At 51.0% G+C, this 18,572-nt stretch overlaps 1 protein-coding gene across 1 annotated transcript; it reads right to left on the minus strand.

Annotated features, from left to right (window-relative positions):
- Positions 1 to 328: 328 nt before the first annotated feature.
- On the minus strand, positions 329 to 5,350 carry SOX9 (SRY-box transcription factor 9). Its single transcript, XM_058852615.1, has 3 exons — positions 4,541 to 5,350; positions 3,535 to 3,788; positions 329 to 3,152 (listed from the first exon to the last, which is right to left on the minus strand). The coding sequence occupies exons 1-3, from the start codon at positions 4,969 to 4,971 to the stop codon at positions 2,392 to 2,394; spliced, it is 1,446 nt and encodes a 481-aa protein (XP_058708598.1). The 5' UTR covers positions 4,972 to 5,350; the 3' UTR covers positions 329 to 2,391.
- Positions 5,351 to 18,572: the final 13,222 nt, after the last annotated feature.

Raw genomic sequence — 18,572 nt, forward strand, 5'->3', positions numbered from 1 at the left:
AAGCTTTGGGGTCGCTCCTTTCTGCTCAGCACCCCCAAACCCGAGCACAGCCCAGGGGAGAGCAGAGCCAGCAGGATGTGGGGACAGCCAGAGCTCAGGTGTCACCTCTGGGGTCACACCCTGCCCTGGCCAGTCTGGATTTGTCCATCTCCAATCCCATTTATCCCCTGGCTCTGCTTTTCCTGGGATGGCCGAATTTGGGATAAAGGAGTGGGAACAGCCCAACCCTCAGCCATGAACCCTCCCGTGTCCCCTGGAGGCTGATCACAAACCCTGAGAATAAATCCCACACCTGGGGCAGGTGGAACTTTTAATACAATGTATATTTATTGCAAACAATAATATACAAAAAAAAAACCAAAACAAAACAAAACAAGGTAAGTTTCACAAAGAGAAGGATCTTGCAACCAAAACCAAACCAAACTTACCTAAAGACAAAATATGATTTAAAGGACAGGTCTTTTAAGTTACAGAAATACTTTAAAAAGATCTGCTTTTATACAGAAATAGAAAGATGCCATATTATAAGAGTGCTTTAAGATTTTTTTTTTCTCCTACTGAATCCCTAAAAAAAAAAAAAAGTTAACAAATATATCATTATTTTTTTTTTTTAAATAAAAAAAGTCTGCTGTCTTTTTTAAAAAGCAATCCTTAACTGTTCAGCCACAGCTTCACCAAAATCAGTGTCCCCCCCCACCTCTCCCAGGCAGTTTTTTGGGGGGGTTGAAGGCTAAAACGGTGCCACCCCTGCAGCAGGGCTGGGGTGTGGGGCTCGTCCTTGCACGAGCTCGTGTGTCCCAGAGAGCTGAGGCAGGAAACAAGGCAAATGATTCAGTGATCCGCTACATTTGCAATCTTTAGTTTGTACAAATCTCATTATTTTTCTTTTTTTTTTTTTTTTTCTTCTTCCTTCTTCCAGTTTCTCCTCCTCCGAGGCAAGAGACAAAAAAAATTAAAAAATAAAATAAAACCTCAAACAAAACACAAAAAAAAAAAAAAAAGGAAGAGCGCAAAGTTTGTACAAACCCAGGACACAGATTCCAAAAAAGAATAATAATAATAATAATAACAACAACCAAAAGGAATTAAAGAGATAAATAAAGGACTGGTTACAGTTTCAGACCATAATTTAACAGGCACGGTCACCCCCTCCCCAAAGAACGCTCCCAACTAACGCAACGCTTCCCAAAGGACTCACGGGGGAGATCCAAACAACAAAACCCAAGGAAAATGGTGATTAAAAGCTGCTCTTCTCCCCAAATAAATAATTTAAAGGCTCTGAGAGGTCTCCCTGGCTGGGTTTGGCAGCCTGGGGTGGGCAGGGGGGGCCCGGAGGGGTCGGGCTCAGCCCCCAGCCCGTGATTATCACGGGGCTGCTTTAAGGCTTCTCAGCAGCACTTTCAGGGCTGCTCCATGGATTGATTTCTTTTTGTGGGGGTTTTTTTTAATTTTTTTTTTATTTTTTCCCTCCTCTTTTTTTTGTTTTTCTTTTAAGGCTCGAGGTTATTAAAAAATAAAGTGAAGTTCTCCTCCTGGCTGGTTTTGCTACGAGTTAGAAAAATAAAGCCTCTCCCATGCTGGTCCCTGCCCCAGTGCTGGGTTCCCAGGGCAGAGCACGCTGGTTTAGTTTCATTTTTAGAGCAAAAAAAGACACTTCTCTATACAAAAATACCTCTGCAAGAAAACCTAGGGCTGCTCCACTAAGTGTCATTTTTTTTTTTTTTTAGCTGTTGGAAAAATAAGAGCATTTCAAAAAAAAAAATCTCTAAAAAATAGGTATAAATCCCCTCAAATTGGTAACGAATCATACACAGTACATACTAAAAATATTTAAAATAGAGAATATTCCTCACAGAGGACTCCGAGCTTTCTCTTTTACCCCCCATTTTTTTTCTTCTTTTTCTTTTTAATTTTTTTTTGTCTTTCTTTTAATTACTGCTATAAAAACAACAACAACAAAAAAATCATTACAAAAGTCCAGAGAAGGAGCCAGCTGGGCGGGTTGGGTGGAAATCTCTGAAGCAGAGTTCAAGTCCAGTCCTTGGCAAGTCTGTCCCAAATTTTGGGGCTGGGAGCGGGTGCTGGAGGATGCTGTAGTGCAGAAGGCTCGAGGCGCTCTCTCCTCCCCGCCAGCTTCCACGTGAGTCTGTTTTTAATCATTATTTCAACTACACAATTTCAATTTCAAACACCGAACCAGTCCGAGGCCACTCGTTCTCGCTGCTTCCGCTCTCTTCCCATTATTCTTCCCATCCGAAAATTTTCATTTTTGCCGGGTTGCTGCCGTTGATTTTTTTATATATTTTTTTTTTTTTAACTTTTTTTTCCTCTCTCTCTTTTTTTTTTTTTTTTAATTTTTTTTTTGCCGGCCTTTTTCTCCCCCAGCCGCGCTCAGGGCCGGGTGAGCTGCGTGTAGACGGGCTGCTCCCAGTGCTGCGGGCTGTGGGTCTGGGGGATGGAGGGCACCCCCGCCGTGTCTGCGATGGGCGTGTACATGGGGCGCTGCGTGGGGCTCATGTAGCTGAAGGTGGAGTAGAGCCCGCTGCCCTGCCCGGCGTGGCTGTAGTAGGAGCCCGAGGAGCCCTGGTGCTCGCCGTACTCGTACTGAGCGCGGCTGATGCTGGGGTAGGACGAGCTGTAGTGCTGCAGGTTGAAGGAGCCGTAGCCCAGCTGCTGCTGCTGCTGCTGCTGCTGCTGCTGCTGCTGCTGCTGCTGCTGCGGGGAGTGCTGCTGCTGCTCGCTGTAGTGGCTGGGGCTCAGCTGCTCCGTCTTGATGTGCGTCCTTTGCTGCTGCTGCTGCGGGCTTTGCTCCGCGCTCAGCGCCTGCTGCTTCGACATCCACACGTGGCCGGCGGCCGGCGGCGTGCCCGCGGTGCCGCTGATGCCGTAGCTGCCGGTGTAGCTGACCTGGCCGGGCTGCCCGGGGTGCCCGTTGGGCGGCAGGTACTGGTCGAACTCGTTGACGTCGAAGGTCTCGATGTTGGAGATCACGTCGCTGCTCAGCTCGCCGATGTCCACGTCGCGGAAGTCGATGTGCGGCGGCTGCCGGCCGCCCTCGCCCAGCGAGCGGCCCTCGCGCTTCAGGTCCTGCTTGCTGGGCTGCGGGTCCGTCTTGGGGGTGGTGGGGGGCGTGGGGGGCCCCTGGGACTGGCCTGGGGGAGGAAGGGGAAGGGTGAAGGCGTGGAAGGCTAGCTGGTGCTCCGCGCGCAGCCCAGGTGCGAGGGACGCTGACCCCGGCCCTGTCAGCACCGCCCCGGGCAGGAGCTGGAGCACGGCCACGGCTTTGGGGTGGATTTTTGGTTCGTGAAAAGAGGGGTTTGTGCTCCTCGCCCGCAGCCGGGGGGAGGTGGCTGCGGTGGGGTGAGGATTTGCGTGCCCAGGTTACGGGCACAGCTCACGGGCAGCTCTCCCCGCTCCTCACCCCATTCCCGGCTCTTTCCCTTCCCCTCCCTCACCCAACCCCGACTCCAGCCCGCTTTGGGCCGCAGCTTTGGGCGGCTGTGCCGTGTCCCCGGGGGCTCCGGGGGTACCTACCCGAGTGCTCCCCGGGCGAGTGCACCTCGCTGATGCTGGAGGAGGACTGGGGCGAGTCTGCCTGCAGCGCCTTGAAGATGGCGTTGGGGGAGATGTGGGTCTGCTCCGCGCCCTCCTCCTGCTCCGCCTGCCCGTTCTTCACCGACTTCCTCCGCCGGGGCTGGTATTTGTAGTCGGGGTGGTCCTTCTTGTGCTGCACCCGCAGCCGCTCGGCCTCCTCCACGAACGGGCGCTTCTCGCTCTCGTTCAGCAGCCTGGAGGGACACGGGGGGCGAGGGGTCACTTGTGGGGGGCGGCGAGCTGTGACACCCCCTCCTTCGGATCCCCCCAAAGAGCGATGCAAAGCCCCCCCCACAGCCTGGACCCCCCGTCCGGGACACTCGCGGCTTGTCACCCCCTTGTCCCCGGCGCTCTGTGCTTGTCGCCCCTCTCGTCCCCCGCATTCCTTCGGTGCCCAGCCCGGAGCTGCAGCGGGGTCCAGCCCTCGCCCTGCCCACCCTGCGGGCACATCTGGGGACATCGCTGCCTGCCGGGGACAGATTTCAGCTCTCCGGGCTCCCCCCCCGCGCTGTCCCCGAGGACGCGGTGGCCCAGGTGACTCACTCGCCCCGTGTTTTCCTGCCCTCCCCGCCTTATTCTGGCACTCGGAGGCCACCCGGCCCTGCGCCACTCACCGCCACCACCCTCCCCGCATCGCCCCGCGCTCCCTCCGGCCCGGCCCGAGCTGATGCAATCCCCAAAATCCAGCGTTTCCTCCGCTCCGGCAGCGCAAGCCAACAACGCCCGGGGCAGCCCGAGGGGCTCCGCCGGCCCCCGGCCATCGCTCGGGGCGCAAAAACCACTTCCAGCACCAGAAAGCGAACTTTTCCCTGCTTTCCCCCGCTCCTATTCCGCCTTCTCCCCCGAACAAAGTTTTGCACTCGGCGAAAAAAAGTTTTTCAGCGCCTTTTCCAGGCTCGCACCATCCTCTTCCTCGCCGCGCTCCGCATCCCGGCTCCGCACTCACCTCCAGAGCTTGCCCAGGGTCTTGCTGAGCTCGGCGTTGTGCAGGTGCGGGTACTGATCCGCCAGCTTCCTGCGGGCCGCCTGTGCCCACACCATGAAGGCGTTCATGGGTCTCTTGACGTGCGGTTTGTTCTTGCTGGAGCCGTTCACCCGCACCGGCATCGGCACCAGGGTCCAGTCGTAGCCCTTCAGCACCTGGCTCACCGCCTCCCGGATGCACACCGGGAATTTGTCCTCGTCGTTCTCCTTCTTCAGGTCCGGGTCGCCCTTGGGGAAGGTGTTCTCTTGGGGTCTGGTGTTCTCCGTGTCCGAGCCGGATCCAGAGGGGCAGGGGGACCCGGCGGAGTCATCCGACATGGTGGGGCTGGGGGCGTCGGAGATACATTTGTCCTGTTCTTCTGTCATTTTCATGAAAGGGTCGAGGAGATTCATGCGAGAAAGTGGCCGAGGGGGAACAAGGGGGCGAAAAAAAGTATTTAAAAAAAAATAAAAATTAAAAAGTTAAGCGTTAAGGGGCAGGGAAGGGTTGAAAAAGTAAAAACTCGGAGAAACGAAGTCTCCACCGGCTGCGGAGCGGAGAAGAACCGCGAGAAGCCTGCAAAAAACTTTTTTATTACTTCTCCTCAGCGAGAAAACGCTAAAAAAAAAACAAAAAAACAAAAAAAACCAAGAAAACCAAAAAAACTCCGAAACGAGGAAGGGGAAAAACTTTGGCGAGGCCGGGATAAGGAGCAGGAGGAGGAGGAGGAGGAGGAGGAGGAAGGAGCAGGGCGAGCGGCCGGGGCAGTGTCGGGCGCGGCGGCCCCGCCGGTCTCCAGCGCGGCTCTGCGCCCGCCGCGCGCCGCGCGCACAAATACCCAGCGCGGGGCCGCGCGCCCGCCCCGCCACAGCCAATCACAGCGCTGCCCGCGGGGGCCGCGCCGCTCCCATTGGCTGAGCCGCGCGGGGGGCGGGGCCGCGCGGCGCTGAGGGGGCACGGCCCGGCCCGGGGCGGGACGGGCGGCGGCGACAGCGGCGGCGACAACGACAACGACGGCGACAGCGACAGCGACAGCGACAGCGGCCAGGGCACCACGGCCAGCCCCGCGGGACCCCCGCGGCACCCCACGGATGGCTGCCGGAGCCGCCGCGGATGAGCCCGGCGGGGCCGCTGCAGGCGCGCGGAGCGGAGCGCGCCGGGGCCGCGGGCGCTGCGCGGCTCCGTCCCGAGGGGGCGCCAGAGGCTCAGGAACCGCGTGAGGGGGGCGGGGGGGGCCGGGCCGGGCCGGGCGCGCCCCCCGAAACCCTCCCGGGAGCGCGGGGACACAGCGGGGACAGCCTCGGGGGGCTGCGGGTGGCCGCCCCCAGACACCCCAACATCGCTGCTGCGCTTTCGAGTTTTCTCCTTTTTTATTATTTTTTTTTATTTTTATTTTTTCTTCTGGATTTTTAGAGGGGGGTTCGGCGCTTCCCTCCGCCCACCCCGCGCTGCGACATCCGCGCCTTCCCCGTTTATTCCTCGTTATATCCTTATTGCCCATCCCGATGGCCCCGGTGCGGCTTTCCCGGCGCGGCCGGACCGGGCTGCGGGACCTTCATCCCTGTTCTCCATCCCTGTTCCTCATCCCTGCTCCCCATCCCTGTTCCCCATCCCTGTTCTCCATCCCTGTTCCTCATCCCTGTTCCTCATCCCTGTTCCTCATCCCTGCTCCCCATCCCTGTTCCCCATCCCTGTTCCTCACCCCTGTCCCCCATCCCTGTTCCTCATCCCTGTTCCCCATCCCTGTTCCTTATCCCTGTTCCCCATCCCTGTTCCCCATCCCTGTTCCCCATCCCTGTTCCCATCCCGATCCCTTATCCTGTTCCCGCATCCCAGTCCCGCATCCCGGCCTGGAGCTGTGCCCGGGGAAGGAGCGGCCTCTTCCCTTCACTTTCTCCACAAAAATAAAAGTTTTGCCGAGTTGATCCAGTCTGGTCCCCGCAGCGGAATCCCGGGAGCTCCTGGGGTTATCCCTGGATAAATGCAGATATTTCTCTCCGCAGAAATCTTTAGAGCTTTGTAGGATTCGCACTTTTTTAGCCGCAAGCGGCTTTCCCGTGCGGGTCAGAAGGGAATCGGGGCTGTCGCTCCCATCCCGATCCAGGTGGGCAATAACGCAATCCCGGTTTTTGAGGCTCCAGGAGAAGGGGATTCGGTGGGAGCTGCCCTTTCCCACCTCCCTCCCTTCTCCCCGCGCTCCTCAGCTCCTTTCGGGGGCACAAACCTCGGAGCGCTGCTCCCTTCCCAAACCTCGCAGCCCAGAACTTTTCCCCTGCAACTCGAGCGTTAAAGTCGGGCTTTTCTCGAAGCTGCTTTAATTTTAATTTGCTGCTTTCATTTGCAGCCTTTGTGCGGCCGGACAACCCTCGGGGCAGCGGCCGCCTCCGTGTCCTGTCGCGGCGGGGCTCCCCTGTCGCGATTGTCGCCGTTATCCTGACGAGGAGGGTTCCAAGCTATTGGAAAGGGCACGTGGAGAAAAAAAAAAAAAAGAATTAAAAAAAAAAAGGGACAAGGCAGCGGGGAAGCCGCTGTGAATAAACGCACTGGAAACCCTCTCCTCGGTTGTTTTTAGTTTTCACTGAGGTTCTGGTGATGACTTTGTTGGTTTTTTTTATGTTGTTTTTGTGTTTTTTTCCTTTCATGCTCGCAGACTTTTTTGGAAAGTAGTTTTTGCTTTGGGTGAGTTTAAAGGTAAGTGGCTGTGCTCTGTTCCAGAGCCTTTGTCTGCAGGAACAGGGGCACTGCGAGCAGAGCGGGGATTTTCTCCAGGGGAATTTGGGGGTGTTTTTATTCCTGAAACACCGAGGATGCCTTCCCCAGATTTGTGTTTCTTTCCTTTGCTAAATATCCAATATTCCAGGAGAGGGCCGCTGAATTTTGAGTTGTTATCTGCTGTGAAAAAGGTAAACTTTCAGCCAATACTACAGGAGATAATTTGGATTCTTTTCCCTGGGTGATCTCAGCTCTAGGCTGGTGCATGCTGGAATTTAGCTCCCCAAATCTCATTTAATAAATCAATTTGCAGCAGAACATCCAAGCAAACGCAGGCAGGAGATTGCTCTGATCTCACCTGGAGCTGCTGGGGCCAAAATGTGAACAAAATGTACCTGGAGAGGAGCAGAACGCGGTGACAGCAGCTTGTCCCCTGGCCCTGCTGCTGATTGGCAGAAACAACTCCGGGACAATCGGGGAGGGTCACGGATGGAAGGAGGAAAAGGTTCATAATTAGGAGATTTTTCATCCTGCACATCCATCTGCTGGAAGGGGGCTCTGCCTTCCCGGAGCAGGGCGAGGGGCTTGACAAGTTTGAACAATAAACAAAAGCGAGAGGGGAAGGAGCTCTGCGCTTATTGTGTGTGATTCGATAATTTCTGGCTTATTATTTTTAATTATTGCTCGATGGACTATTTGGACAAGGTGGACAAGCTGATTAATCACAGCCGGGTGGAAGCTGCCTTTAGAAGCTGCTGCTTTCCCATCAGGATGGAAGTTTTCCTTTTTTCCTTTCTTTTTTTTAATCTGGAATTGACATTGTTTTATCCAAAGTGGCGAGCTCAGGGAGCAGGGAAGGTTTTTTTAGTAAGGATTAAAGCCCTTGTTTGATGGGTTTTTCCTGCTCCTTGTGCTAAATCGAATCCCTGTTTTTTAGGGAATAATCTTTCCAAGAGTTAGTGCGGGGAGTGGAGGAGATGGGAATTTTGGGAGTGGAGGGAACAGCCCTGGGGGGTGGATTTGGGCAGGTTTTTCTGTCAAAATTTAAAATATCGCCGTGCTTCGGACGAGCTGTGCTGAAAAAGTTGCTTTATGGATTTTGGGAAGGGTTTGATCCCGCTCCCCTTTGATCCCGAGGAGGTTCAGGCTCTGCTCCGACCCCAGGGATTCGGGATTGGTGTTGGGAAGGTTTCCCCAGGGATGCTGTGGTGTCACCGTGTCCCCTCAGCTCCTCCAGCGGGGGAGAAATCCAAGGAGAAGCTGCTGATCCCGGAAAATCTTCCCCTGCTCGCGCTGCGCGGTGAGGGAAAAGCGGGAAGCTTTGGGGTGCGGAGGAATTCCCTAAAAACAGAGGCGTTCCCACAGCAGAACTCTCGAGTTTTGATATCAAAACTGGATCGATTATTGATCCCTGGCCCAGCACACGGAATTCCAGGTGGGATTGTGCCTTTGGATTTGGCCAGGAGTGTTTGCTCCGGGGTTTTCGGAGGGAGGTTTTGGCAGGGCTGGTTCAGCTCTGTTAATTGCAGCTTAATTAATGTAAAAATCCCCCTCCTCATTTATTAAATCCGAGAGAGGGGCTGCATCCCACAGAAATATTCCCACACTTTGGCTTCTCCCTCTCTCCTGTGAGCAGAGAAGGCTCAGAAAAGCACAGAAAATTCACTTTTCCTCTCATTTTCCTTCATCCCCTTTTCCCAGCCCTGCTCAGGTCTCCAGGGATTCCACCTTGTGTCATTCCAGCTGTAAAAGGCCACGGGTTTCCCTCCTATCCCAAATATTCCCGGAGCAGGGATGGAATCCGTGCTTTGGGTGTTGGTGGGAGCATCCGAGGATGCCAGGACACGGGGTTGGTGTGGAGTTCCCTGATCCCATTCCCTATTCCAGCTGATCCTGGGGAATAAAAAAGGAAATCGGGAGCAGGAGCTGATGGGGGACGGCCTTGGGGCCTTTAACTGGAAATTAATTCCTTAAAGAATTGCGTTTAAATCTATAAATTCAGCTGAGAATTCCTTGGGACCGGATTAATTTTGTAAATTCAGCTGAGGATTCCTTGGGATCGGATTAATTTTGTAAATTCAGCTGGGAATTCCTTGGGACCAGATTAATTTTGTAAATTCAGCTGGGAATTCCTTGGGATTTTCTGAGTTTTTAAAGTTCTGTTTCTCTGGCCTCTCAGGGCACCTTGAGCTGGAGACAGCAGGGTGTGATTTCAGCTTGGAAAATCCTGGGAATGCCTGAAAAAACTGGAGAACAGGAATTTCCCCCCCCTTTTCTGGGAATATGTAAAGGAACAGTAGCCTGAAGACTGCAAGGCAATGCCTGAAATAAATTCATTTTTTATTTATGCCTAAAAACACCATCAGGAGGGAGCTGCTCTGGGGAACAGAGTGAAAGGAATTCTGGAATTTTGGGAGAATGATCCCAGCCCTGGGGTGAAATGATCCCGATTATTTCTGAGCTGGGGGGCAGCTCCAACAGCAGCCCCTGGAATAGTGGGATTCACTTCCCACTCCCAAAATCATCCCAGAAAGGCAAAACTGGGGAGGAATCGGGATTGGAGTGAGGTTGGAGGCAGCAGGAAAGGAATTGGGAGCAGGGAAAAGCTGTTTGCCCCTGGAAAAAAAGGTTGGGCAGTGCTAAAAAGAGGAGAATCCGAGGAAAAAGAGAGGGAAAATTGGGATTTTTAGCTTTGCTGAGGGAAATCACGGTGCTGATGGGCAGCTCCCCAGTTTGGGGAGGCAAATCTGGAATCTGGGGTGGGTTTATTCCCATTCCCACCTGGAATCGGGAGCTGGGGCATTCCCTGGGAAACAGAAACAATTCCCTGTTTTCTGCTCCTTCTCCCACAGCTGGAAACCACCGGGCACGGCCTTGGACCTCACAGATGCTCCTGGGATTATTTTTTGAGTTTTTTTTTTCCCCTGGAGATTACAGGGATTAATCTGGAGATTTAGGGAAGGGGGGAATATTAATTTATTTCATTATTTATTGCTTTGCTCCGGGATTTTTGGCTCCAGCCTCTGCAGACTTTGCCTACATGGAAAATTTATCCCTCTCATTTCAAGCGGGATGGAAATCCCTATCCCAAAGCATTCCCCTCCCTTCCTAAAGGGTTTTCTCCTAGAGGAAAAAAAAAAAAAAGGAGAATTATTATGAATTTATTCCTTTTTTTTTCCCCCCTCAAAGTGCACCTTTAAATTCTGGGAATCCTTTGGATTTTCCCGTTTTTCCAGGCACAGCATCCCCTCGGAGCCAGGGCTGGAAGTGCTTCTCCGTGTGAGATAAATCAATCTGCTTCCAATCACCCGGGAAAACCCATCCAAGCCACAAGGAAACTCCGGGAAATGGGAACAAAAGAGGGAATTTTCACTCCCAACAATCGCAGCTCTCCAGAGAAGGGAAAATTCCCTGCAGGGAATGCTGCTGGCACAGGATCATCAGAATTTTCTCCCTATCTTAACCCATTTGTCCTTAAAAATGAGTGACAGGGAGAAAAAGAATAATTCCCTGTGGGAATGCTGGTGGTGAGGGATCACCATCATTTTCTCCCTGTTTGAATCCATTTTTTCTTATAAATCAGGGATACCCAGAAAAGGGAAAATGCCCTGCAGGGAATGCTGGGATCACCAGGATAATTTACCTATTTTTATCCTTTTATTTTTCCTTTTAAATGAGTGATAGGGATAAAAGGAAAAATATCCTGGTGGATATGTGAGAGATATGGAGAAAAGGAATAATTCCCTGCAGGGAATGCTGGTGGTGAGGGATCACCAGCACAATTTACCTACTTTTAGCACTTTTTTTATTTAAATAAATGAAGGATACAGAGAAAAGGGAAAATATCCTGCAGGGAATGCTGGTAGCACCATCATTTTCTACCTCTTTTTATCCATTTTTCCTTAGAAAAATCAGGGATACCCCATCAATGTCACCTCGTGACTCCGTGAAGTCTCTCTTAGGTCCAAGAAAATTAAAATTCCTTGAAAAGCTACAAAACCTGCTTAAAAAGTTAAAAAAAAACAATAAAAAGGATCCCACCCCAACTCTAAACTCCTGGTGGATTCTAATGCTGATCTCTTGATTTTTTAATCCATTGATTTTGCTCTCGATTTTTTAATCCCTTGATTTTTCCTTTGATTTTTCTCTTAATTTTTTATCCTTTGATTTTGCCTTTGATTTTTTTAATCCCTCGATTTTACCCTTGATTTTGCTCTCGATTTTTTACCCCTTGAATTTGCCCTTGATATTTTAATCCCTTGATCCTGCCCTTGAGTTTTTACCCCTTGATTTTGCTCTTGATTTTTACCCCATTGATTTTTTTTAATCCCTTAATTTTTTACCCCTTTATTTTTTAATCCCTTGATTTTAATCTCTTGATTTTTTACCCCTTGATTTTACCCTTGATTTTTATAATCCCTTGATTTTGCCCTTGATTTTGCCCTTGATTTTGCTCTCGATTTTTTTACCCCTTGATTTTGCCCTTGATTTTTTAATCCCTTCATTTTACCCTTGATTTTACCCTTTATTTTTTAATCCCTTGATTTTTTACCCCTTGATTTTACCCTTGATTTTTTAATCCCTTGATTTTTTACCCCTTGATTTTACCCTTTATTTTTTAATCCCTTCATTTTACCCTTGATTTTACCCTTTATTTTTTAATCCCTTGATTTTACCCTTGATTTTACCCTTGATTTTTTAATTCCTTCATTTTACCCTTGATTTTACCCTTGATTTTTTAATCCCTTGATTTTACCCTTGATTTTTTACCCCTTGATTTTACCCTTGATTTTTATAATCCCTTCATTTTACCCTTGATTTTTTAACCCCTCAATTTTTCTCTCATTTTTTCACCCCCTAATTTTGCCCAGCCAGCAGCGTGAGGCTGAATTCCGTGCCCAACTCCCCGTCCCATCCCAAGAAACAAACGGCTGGAATTTGAAGCCAGCCCCGCTCTGTTTTCCGAGCAATAGTTCAAATTACAGAGCCCGGCACCAACTTTACAAGAAAATCCATCAGAATTGGGCAAGGGGAATAAAACTGCCATTCTCTCTACCTGTTTGTGCAGCTCCTGCCTAATGCAGGCAGAGCCCGACTGTTTATTTGGAGAAGGAAAGTTGTGGAAATATCCTTGGAGGGTGTAATGTGGCCAGCACGTGTTGCTGGGAGCTACCTGAAGTCTGAGCCCTAATGGCTTGCAGATGTCCCTGGGTCACCCATTTCCTCTGCCTGCTCCTCGAATTCGACCCAGAAATTAAAATGAATTTAAAAAAAAAAAAAATTAAATAAAAGAAAAGGGGGGTGTTGGGGATGGTGGGGCAGGGAAAGGAGGGGTTTTTTCGACTTCTGGAACTTGTAAAATTGTTTGTTTGGGTTGTTTCCAGCTGCCGGCCCCGCAGTGATTTGGAAATTGGAGCTGCCAGCTCCAGCCAGGGGTGGGGTGGGGGGAGGATGATTTATTTGAAAAATAGAGAAATCTGCGCCGGGATCCCTCGGAGTTTGCTCAGGGTGGGGAGTTTATTTACACGGGGATTATTTATGTAAAAAACCCCGCGGTTTGCTCTGCTGAGCAATAAACAGGGATTTGTTGGAGGTGTATATACACGGATTTAAAGCCAGGCTCACGTAGGCAGGCCCAGAGCTGGGCCTGGCTGCCCCTGCCCCGTTCCAAGGGCAGGACGTTGTGCCCAGGCTCTCTATAAATCCTTTATTTTACACAAAACGTCGCTTTGGGACCATCTCGAAGGGCTCAGCTCATTTTTGGTGCTTTGTGTTTGATTTCTTCCCGGGGGTTGTGGCAGTGGGAAGGGGCTCAGTCCCCTCCTGTCCCCCTGGGGATGCTGAGCCACGCTCTGGGCTTGCTCTGCTCAAATTTGGGGTTTTTGGGGCGTTTTTTGGGGGTTTTTAGGGAATTTTAAGGATTTTTGCCTCTGCTGCTTGGTGTGGCCGTGTCTCCCACAGCTCAGGGCTGGCCCTGGCAGTGGGTGCTGAGCCTTTTCCAGCTGGGAATGAGTGGGGTGGAATTTTCCTGCTCCCCACGGATGCTGAGGGAGCTCTGGCCCAGCACCAAGCGGCTCCCGAGTCCCTTTTCCATGGGAAAAGCCTTTCCAGGGAATTCGGAGCTGCTGGCACTGAGGGTGGGGGCTGCACCCCTGAGATCTCCGTGGAGATTCCCATTGTTTTCCCTGCCCTGACAATTCCAGGAGCTTCCAAAGGGGCTGGGGTGAGGACCCTGGAGCTCGTCCAGGAGGGGCTGAAGTGAAATTTCAGCTGATTTTCCACAGCTCCAGGTCTCCATCCCAACCTGGAGCCTCCAACGGGCGGGAAAAGCCCTGGAGCCACCAGGGCAGCAGAGAGGTGCTGGTTTAATCCCTCTCTAAATTAAAATTCATCAACAGAACTGCTCTTTAATTAATATATTTATTTCCTTTTAATTTTACGATGAGACCTTGCAGAGGAGCATCATTTATTCCGTTTTTCTTTGCCAAAGTGGCAAAAAAAGCAGGGACAGCTTATGATGAGAGGAAAAATAACACTCATTAAAAATTAAAATTAAGGGAGAAGAAGAAAAAAACCCCGAAATGAAAAGGGCAAAGATTTTCTGTGTCTATCTCTCTGCCTGTGGCAGATTAGAAATAAGCTCTGGCCATTTAGCTTGGCAAAAATCAGATTTTTAAAAAAAAAAATTATTTAAATTTATTTAATTGTTTTTTTTTGGTGTGAAAAAAACTCATCCTGCTGCTAAGTGGGAAAAGTTTATTCTGAGCATAACACACTCCAGCTCTCGGGTTTTTCTTTTTTTTTTTTTTTTTTTCTTTTTTTTTTCCTTTTTTTTCCCCCAAGAAATGTTTGCACAGAAAGTCTCCCACTGCCTGCCAGAATATCGCTGAATTTTCTGGAGGGAAAATCCGATTATAAATATGGCTCTGAATGGTTTATATGTACCTTGGCGTGGAGTTTCGCTCGCTGTCAGAATCCAGCCGCTCTTTATCCTAATCCTGGGATCCCCCACAACATCCAAACCCATTTCGGACTGGGAAGAACAGGAAGGAAAACAGGAAAATTCCCGGAATCCCGGTGACATCCCCACAACCCCAGGGGAACAAAAACCCATTCCCGCTTCGGCCTTGCTCGGTTTCTTTTTTAACATCGAATTCCCGAAGCTGCGCTTGAGAAATTCGGCTGGGCGAGCTCTGCCGGCCGCGCTCCTCCAAAATTCCAGGGAATATTTGAGTGGAGCAAAGGGAAGGAACATCGGGAGAACGTACCTGGGTGCTGAGCGCGGCTGGAGGCTTAGTCCCGGCTCTAAGCGCGGTCTTTGCAGCCGCTGGAGAGAGATTTCCCGGGAATTGCGGGGGATCTGGGCAGGGAGATGGGTTTGGAAGTGATGCTTTTAAGCACGGGCCAGGTGCTGCGCTGATCCCCCCACCCCGGGCTGTCCTCGGGTGGTTAAAATGCACCCAAATATTGATGGCAGTTCCCTCTGCTGCCAGCTCTTATCGGAGCGGGGCTTTGGCAGGGCCTGAAAGGAGGTATTGTTACCTGACAGGGGAAAGAAAGAGGAGAAAAAGGCAAAAAAAAACCGGCAGAAGTTGAGAAACAAAGGAGGATTTTGGGATCAGCTCCCGGCTCTGGCAGCCCTGGGGTGGGACAGTCCTCCTGCCCCCAGCCCCGGGGCCTGGCACAGGGGAGTGTTGGCTCCCCAGAGAAGATTTTGGGTTGGTTTTGAAATCTCTGGGTGTCCTTTTTGTGTGCCCGAGCTCAGTCCAGGCAGGGTTTGGGGATGGGTTTGTGCGGGATGGGTCTGAGCTGTGTCCCCTCCTCCCTGCCCTGCGTCCTCCCGCTCCAATTCCAGCCAAATCTGACACACGGGATGTCGAAGGGATCGATTTTTCTGGTAATTTGTGGAGATTTGGTTAAACCCTGCTGAGATAAAGAACAGCCACGTGCACTGCCCCTCTCCCAGACCCCAGAGAATCCACAGGATTATCCATGGGGAAACAGGATCCTGTTTCCAACTGCACATGCAGCTCCTCGTGGGCTTTTATTTAATTATTTCCTTATCTGTCACCTTATCATTTGTCCTCAATTGGCTCCAAGACTGACCAGAATCAGATATTTTATCTTTTGGCACCTGAACTCTCCGGGTTTGGTGTCCAGACCGAGTGGTTTCCAAGAGGTTCCAGCCTGAACAACCCTCAAAAAGGTGACAAATCTGAGCTGACCCGAAACTGCCCAGCAACACCCACATTTTTTCGGTGTGACTGGGGCAGGAGGGATATATTTTGGGGACAGGGGAGGAAAAAAAATATAAAAATAGAAATCCCCCGAAGAGAATCCAATCCAGTCCTACTGGTCTGGCAGCTTTTGGGAGAGGAAAAAACCAGGAGGACAATGGGGTGACCATGGAGCGTCCTTGTGTGGGAAGAGACCGCTCTGCCTGGGAAGGCTCTCCAGGAAAATTCTGGCTCTTTTGGGGCTGTTTGGGTGGATCTGGTGGGTTGGGCTGAGGAAGCTCTGTCCTGTAACTCCCAGCTCAGGGCTCTCCTGGGGGAATCTGTGCTTTCCTCCCAGGCAGGCTGAGCCCTGGAAATCCTCGGGATTTACCTTGGGATGTGCCCCAGGGGGATCTGAGCACCTTCAGCTGCCCCTGGGGTGGGGCTGGCACTGCTGGGTGTCCCTGGGAGCCTCCTTGGCAGTGGGAAGAGCCCTGGGAAGGGGAGCAGAGCACGAGGGGTCCTCATTCAGCCGAGACAACGATGCTCCATTTCCCCAATCCATGGGATCCATTTCCCCAATCCATGGGATCCATTTCCCCAATCCATGGGATCCATTTCCCCAATCCATGGGATCCATTTCCCCAATCCATTGGATCCATTTCCCCAATCCATGGGATCCATTTCCCCAATCCATGGGATCCATTTCCCCAATCCATGGGATCCATTTCCCCAATCCATTGGATCCATTTCCCCAATCCATGGGATCCATTTCCCCAATCCATTGGATCCATTTCCCCAATCCATGGGATCCATTTCCCCAATCCAGCAGCTCCATTTCCCCAATCCATTGGATCCATTTCCCCAATCCAGCAGCTCCTTTCTCCCATCCAGCAGCCCCTGAACAGCCCCTGGAGGGGATTAATCTCCAACATCTCGTGCCTGATCCGAGGCCTTGACTGGGAAAACAGGACAGGTCAGTTTGAGGCACCCCGAGCCCGGTGTGGCATCCAAAGCAAACAGCGCCCTGCGGGATGCAGGGGGCGGGAGAGGATTCCCATGGGAGCAGAGGGCAGCGCTGGCTCCCTCCTCACCCCACCACCACCCAGGGACGGGGGCAGGCGTGGGAACCCTCCTGGGTTTGCAGAGGGTTTGGGTGAGAAAGAGGAGGGAGAGCGATGGCTGGAAAAGAGGAGAAGTGTCCTTGTTTGTCCTGCGAGATCCTGGTTTTTAATCCCCTTGGCACAAGCTGCGGGCTCAGGGAGGGTTTTGCTGTCCCTCTGCAGGACACAGGAGGAAACCTCGGAACAGCATCAGAATTCCTGGGCATTTCTGGGGTGTGCAAACAGAGCTGGGCCGAGGGACCGGGCCCTTGCTGTGCCCTGGGGTGGGAAAATGGGATAAGGGATGGGGATAAGGAAGGGCTGATGGAGGGATGGGATGAGGGATAAGGAAAGGCTGATGGAGGGATAAGGAATGGCTGATGGATGGAGGTTTTAGCTGTTCCATGTCCCATTTTTGAGCACTTCCTGCTCCATCTACATTGACCTTGGGGCTATAATATAATATTACATATTACATATTACATATTACATATTACATATTACATATTACATATTACATATGATACATAAGATATATGATATATGATATATGTCATATGATATGTATGATATATGATATATATGATATATGATATGCTATATATTATATATCATATATTATATATTATATATTATGTATTATGTATTATGTATTATGTATTATGTATTATGTATTATGTATTATGTATTATGTATTATGTATTATATAACAACAACAACAATAATAATAAATAATAAGCCACGGTAATTTGTGATTCTTGAACTGAGCCCAAGCCACCAACTTCAGATCGAGATCTGACATCAGGCTCCCGTTGGGGAACCACAGAGGAGTTCAGCTCCTAAATCCCTTCTCCTAGCCCAGGCCAGGGTTTATCCATCAGGAAAACTGCTCGATTTCGGGGTGTGCCACCCATCTTTGCTTTTGTTTGCTTTAATTGCCATCCTCAGGAGGGTGAGCTGCACTAATGAATGTGCCGCTAATTGCCCGGGGTTAGGATCCCTGTGGGTGGCTGGTGTGACCTCACTGCTCTTTAGGGTTATTTTTCCATGTTTTTCCGTGCTGGAGACTCCCAGCCTCTGGAGATGGGCGCAGGCTGCAGGAATGTGGCCACAGGAGTGTCAGAGCTCCTGGCCGGGCTTTTTGGTGGAGCTGGGTGTGACAAGAGACTGTGGAGCAGCTGCTGCACATCTGGCTCAGGAGTGCTGGAGGAAACCCTCTCCCATCCCATCCCATCCCATCCCATCCCATCCCATCCCATCCCATCCCATCCCATCCCATCCCATCCCATCCCATCCCATCCCATCCCATCCCATCCCATCCCATCCCATCCCATCCCATCCCATCCCATCCCATCCCATCCCATCCATGTTCTTCCAGAGGTGCCTGAAGGAGGGGAAGCTCTCCCTCCGTTATCAGGGCAGATGGGGAAGATCTTTTCACATTTCCGAGGTGTTCCCAGGAGCTTGCTCTGGGTAAACCCCTTCCATCCAATCCATCCGTGTGCTGTCCCAGTCTCCACATCCACCAGCTTCCCTCTACCTCCCTGTCCATCCTCTGTGACAGAACCCCATCCTTTAGGAGCTCCATCTTCTCCCAAGCAGGATTAAAACCTGCCAAAGTGTTGAAACATTTATCCAAACAATTTTAAAATCTCCCATGAGAACAAATCCAGGAGAACATGGCACAACTTTGAGAAAAGATGTAAAACCATGGCTGGAGCTGCATTTTTTTTTTTTTGGTGTGTGGCACCTTTCAGGTTGGGCACCCAGCACAATTCTTGGCTCACTTTGGTTTCTTTGGGGTCCTCGACAGAAATCAAAACTGTCCCGTGGGGAATGAGTTTGTACAGGAGAGTTTGTGTCACTCAAACTCAGGTTTTTTAAAAATAAAACCCCAGCAGCTCTGACCAAGCAATTGGCATTTTATGACTGATTTTCCAAAGCTGCAGGAGCACAGCCTCTCCCTTGTTCCCCCAGACGTGG

The sequence above is a fragment of the Poecile atricapillus genome, chromosome 17, assembly GCF_030490865.1.
Source record: "Poecile atricapillus isolate bPoeAtr1 chromosome 17, bPoeAtr1.hap1, whole genome shotgun sequence".
NCBI classification, from domain to species: Eukaryota; Metazoa; Chordata; class Aves; order Passeriformes; family Paridae; genus Poecile; species Poecile atricapillus.

Bases quoted from the DNA above. Each gene is read 5' to 3' on its own strand.
- SOX9 (XM_058852615.1), bottom strand. From the start codon at position 4,971: ATGAATCTCCTCGACCCTTTCATGAAAATGACAGAAGAACAGGACAAA. The intron at 3,789-4,540 runs GTGAGTGCGGAG...GTGTCCCTCCAG, and splicing joins ACCCTGGGCAAGCTCTGGAG to GCTGCTGAACGAGAGCGAGA. The intron at 3,153-3,534 runs GTAGGTACCCCC...TTCCTCCCCCAG, and splicing joins CTCGCCCGGGGAGCACTCGG to GCCAGTCCCAGGGGCCCCCC.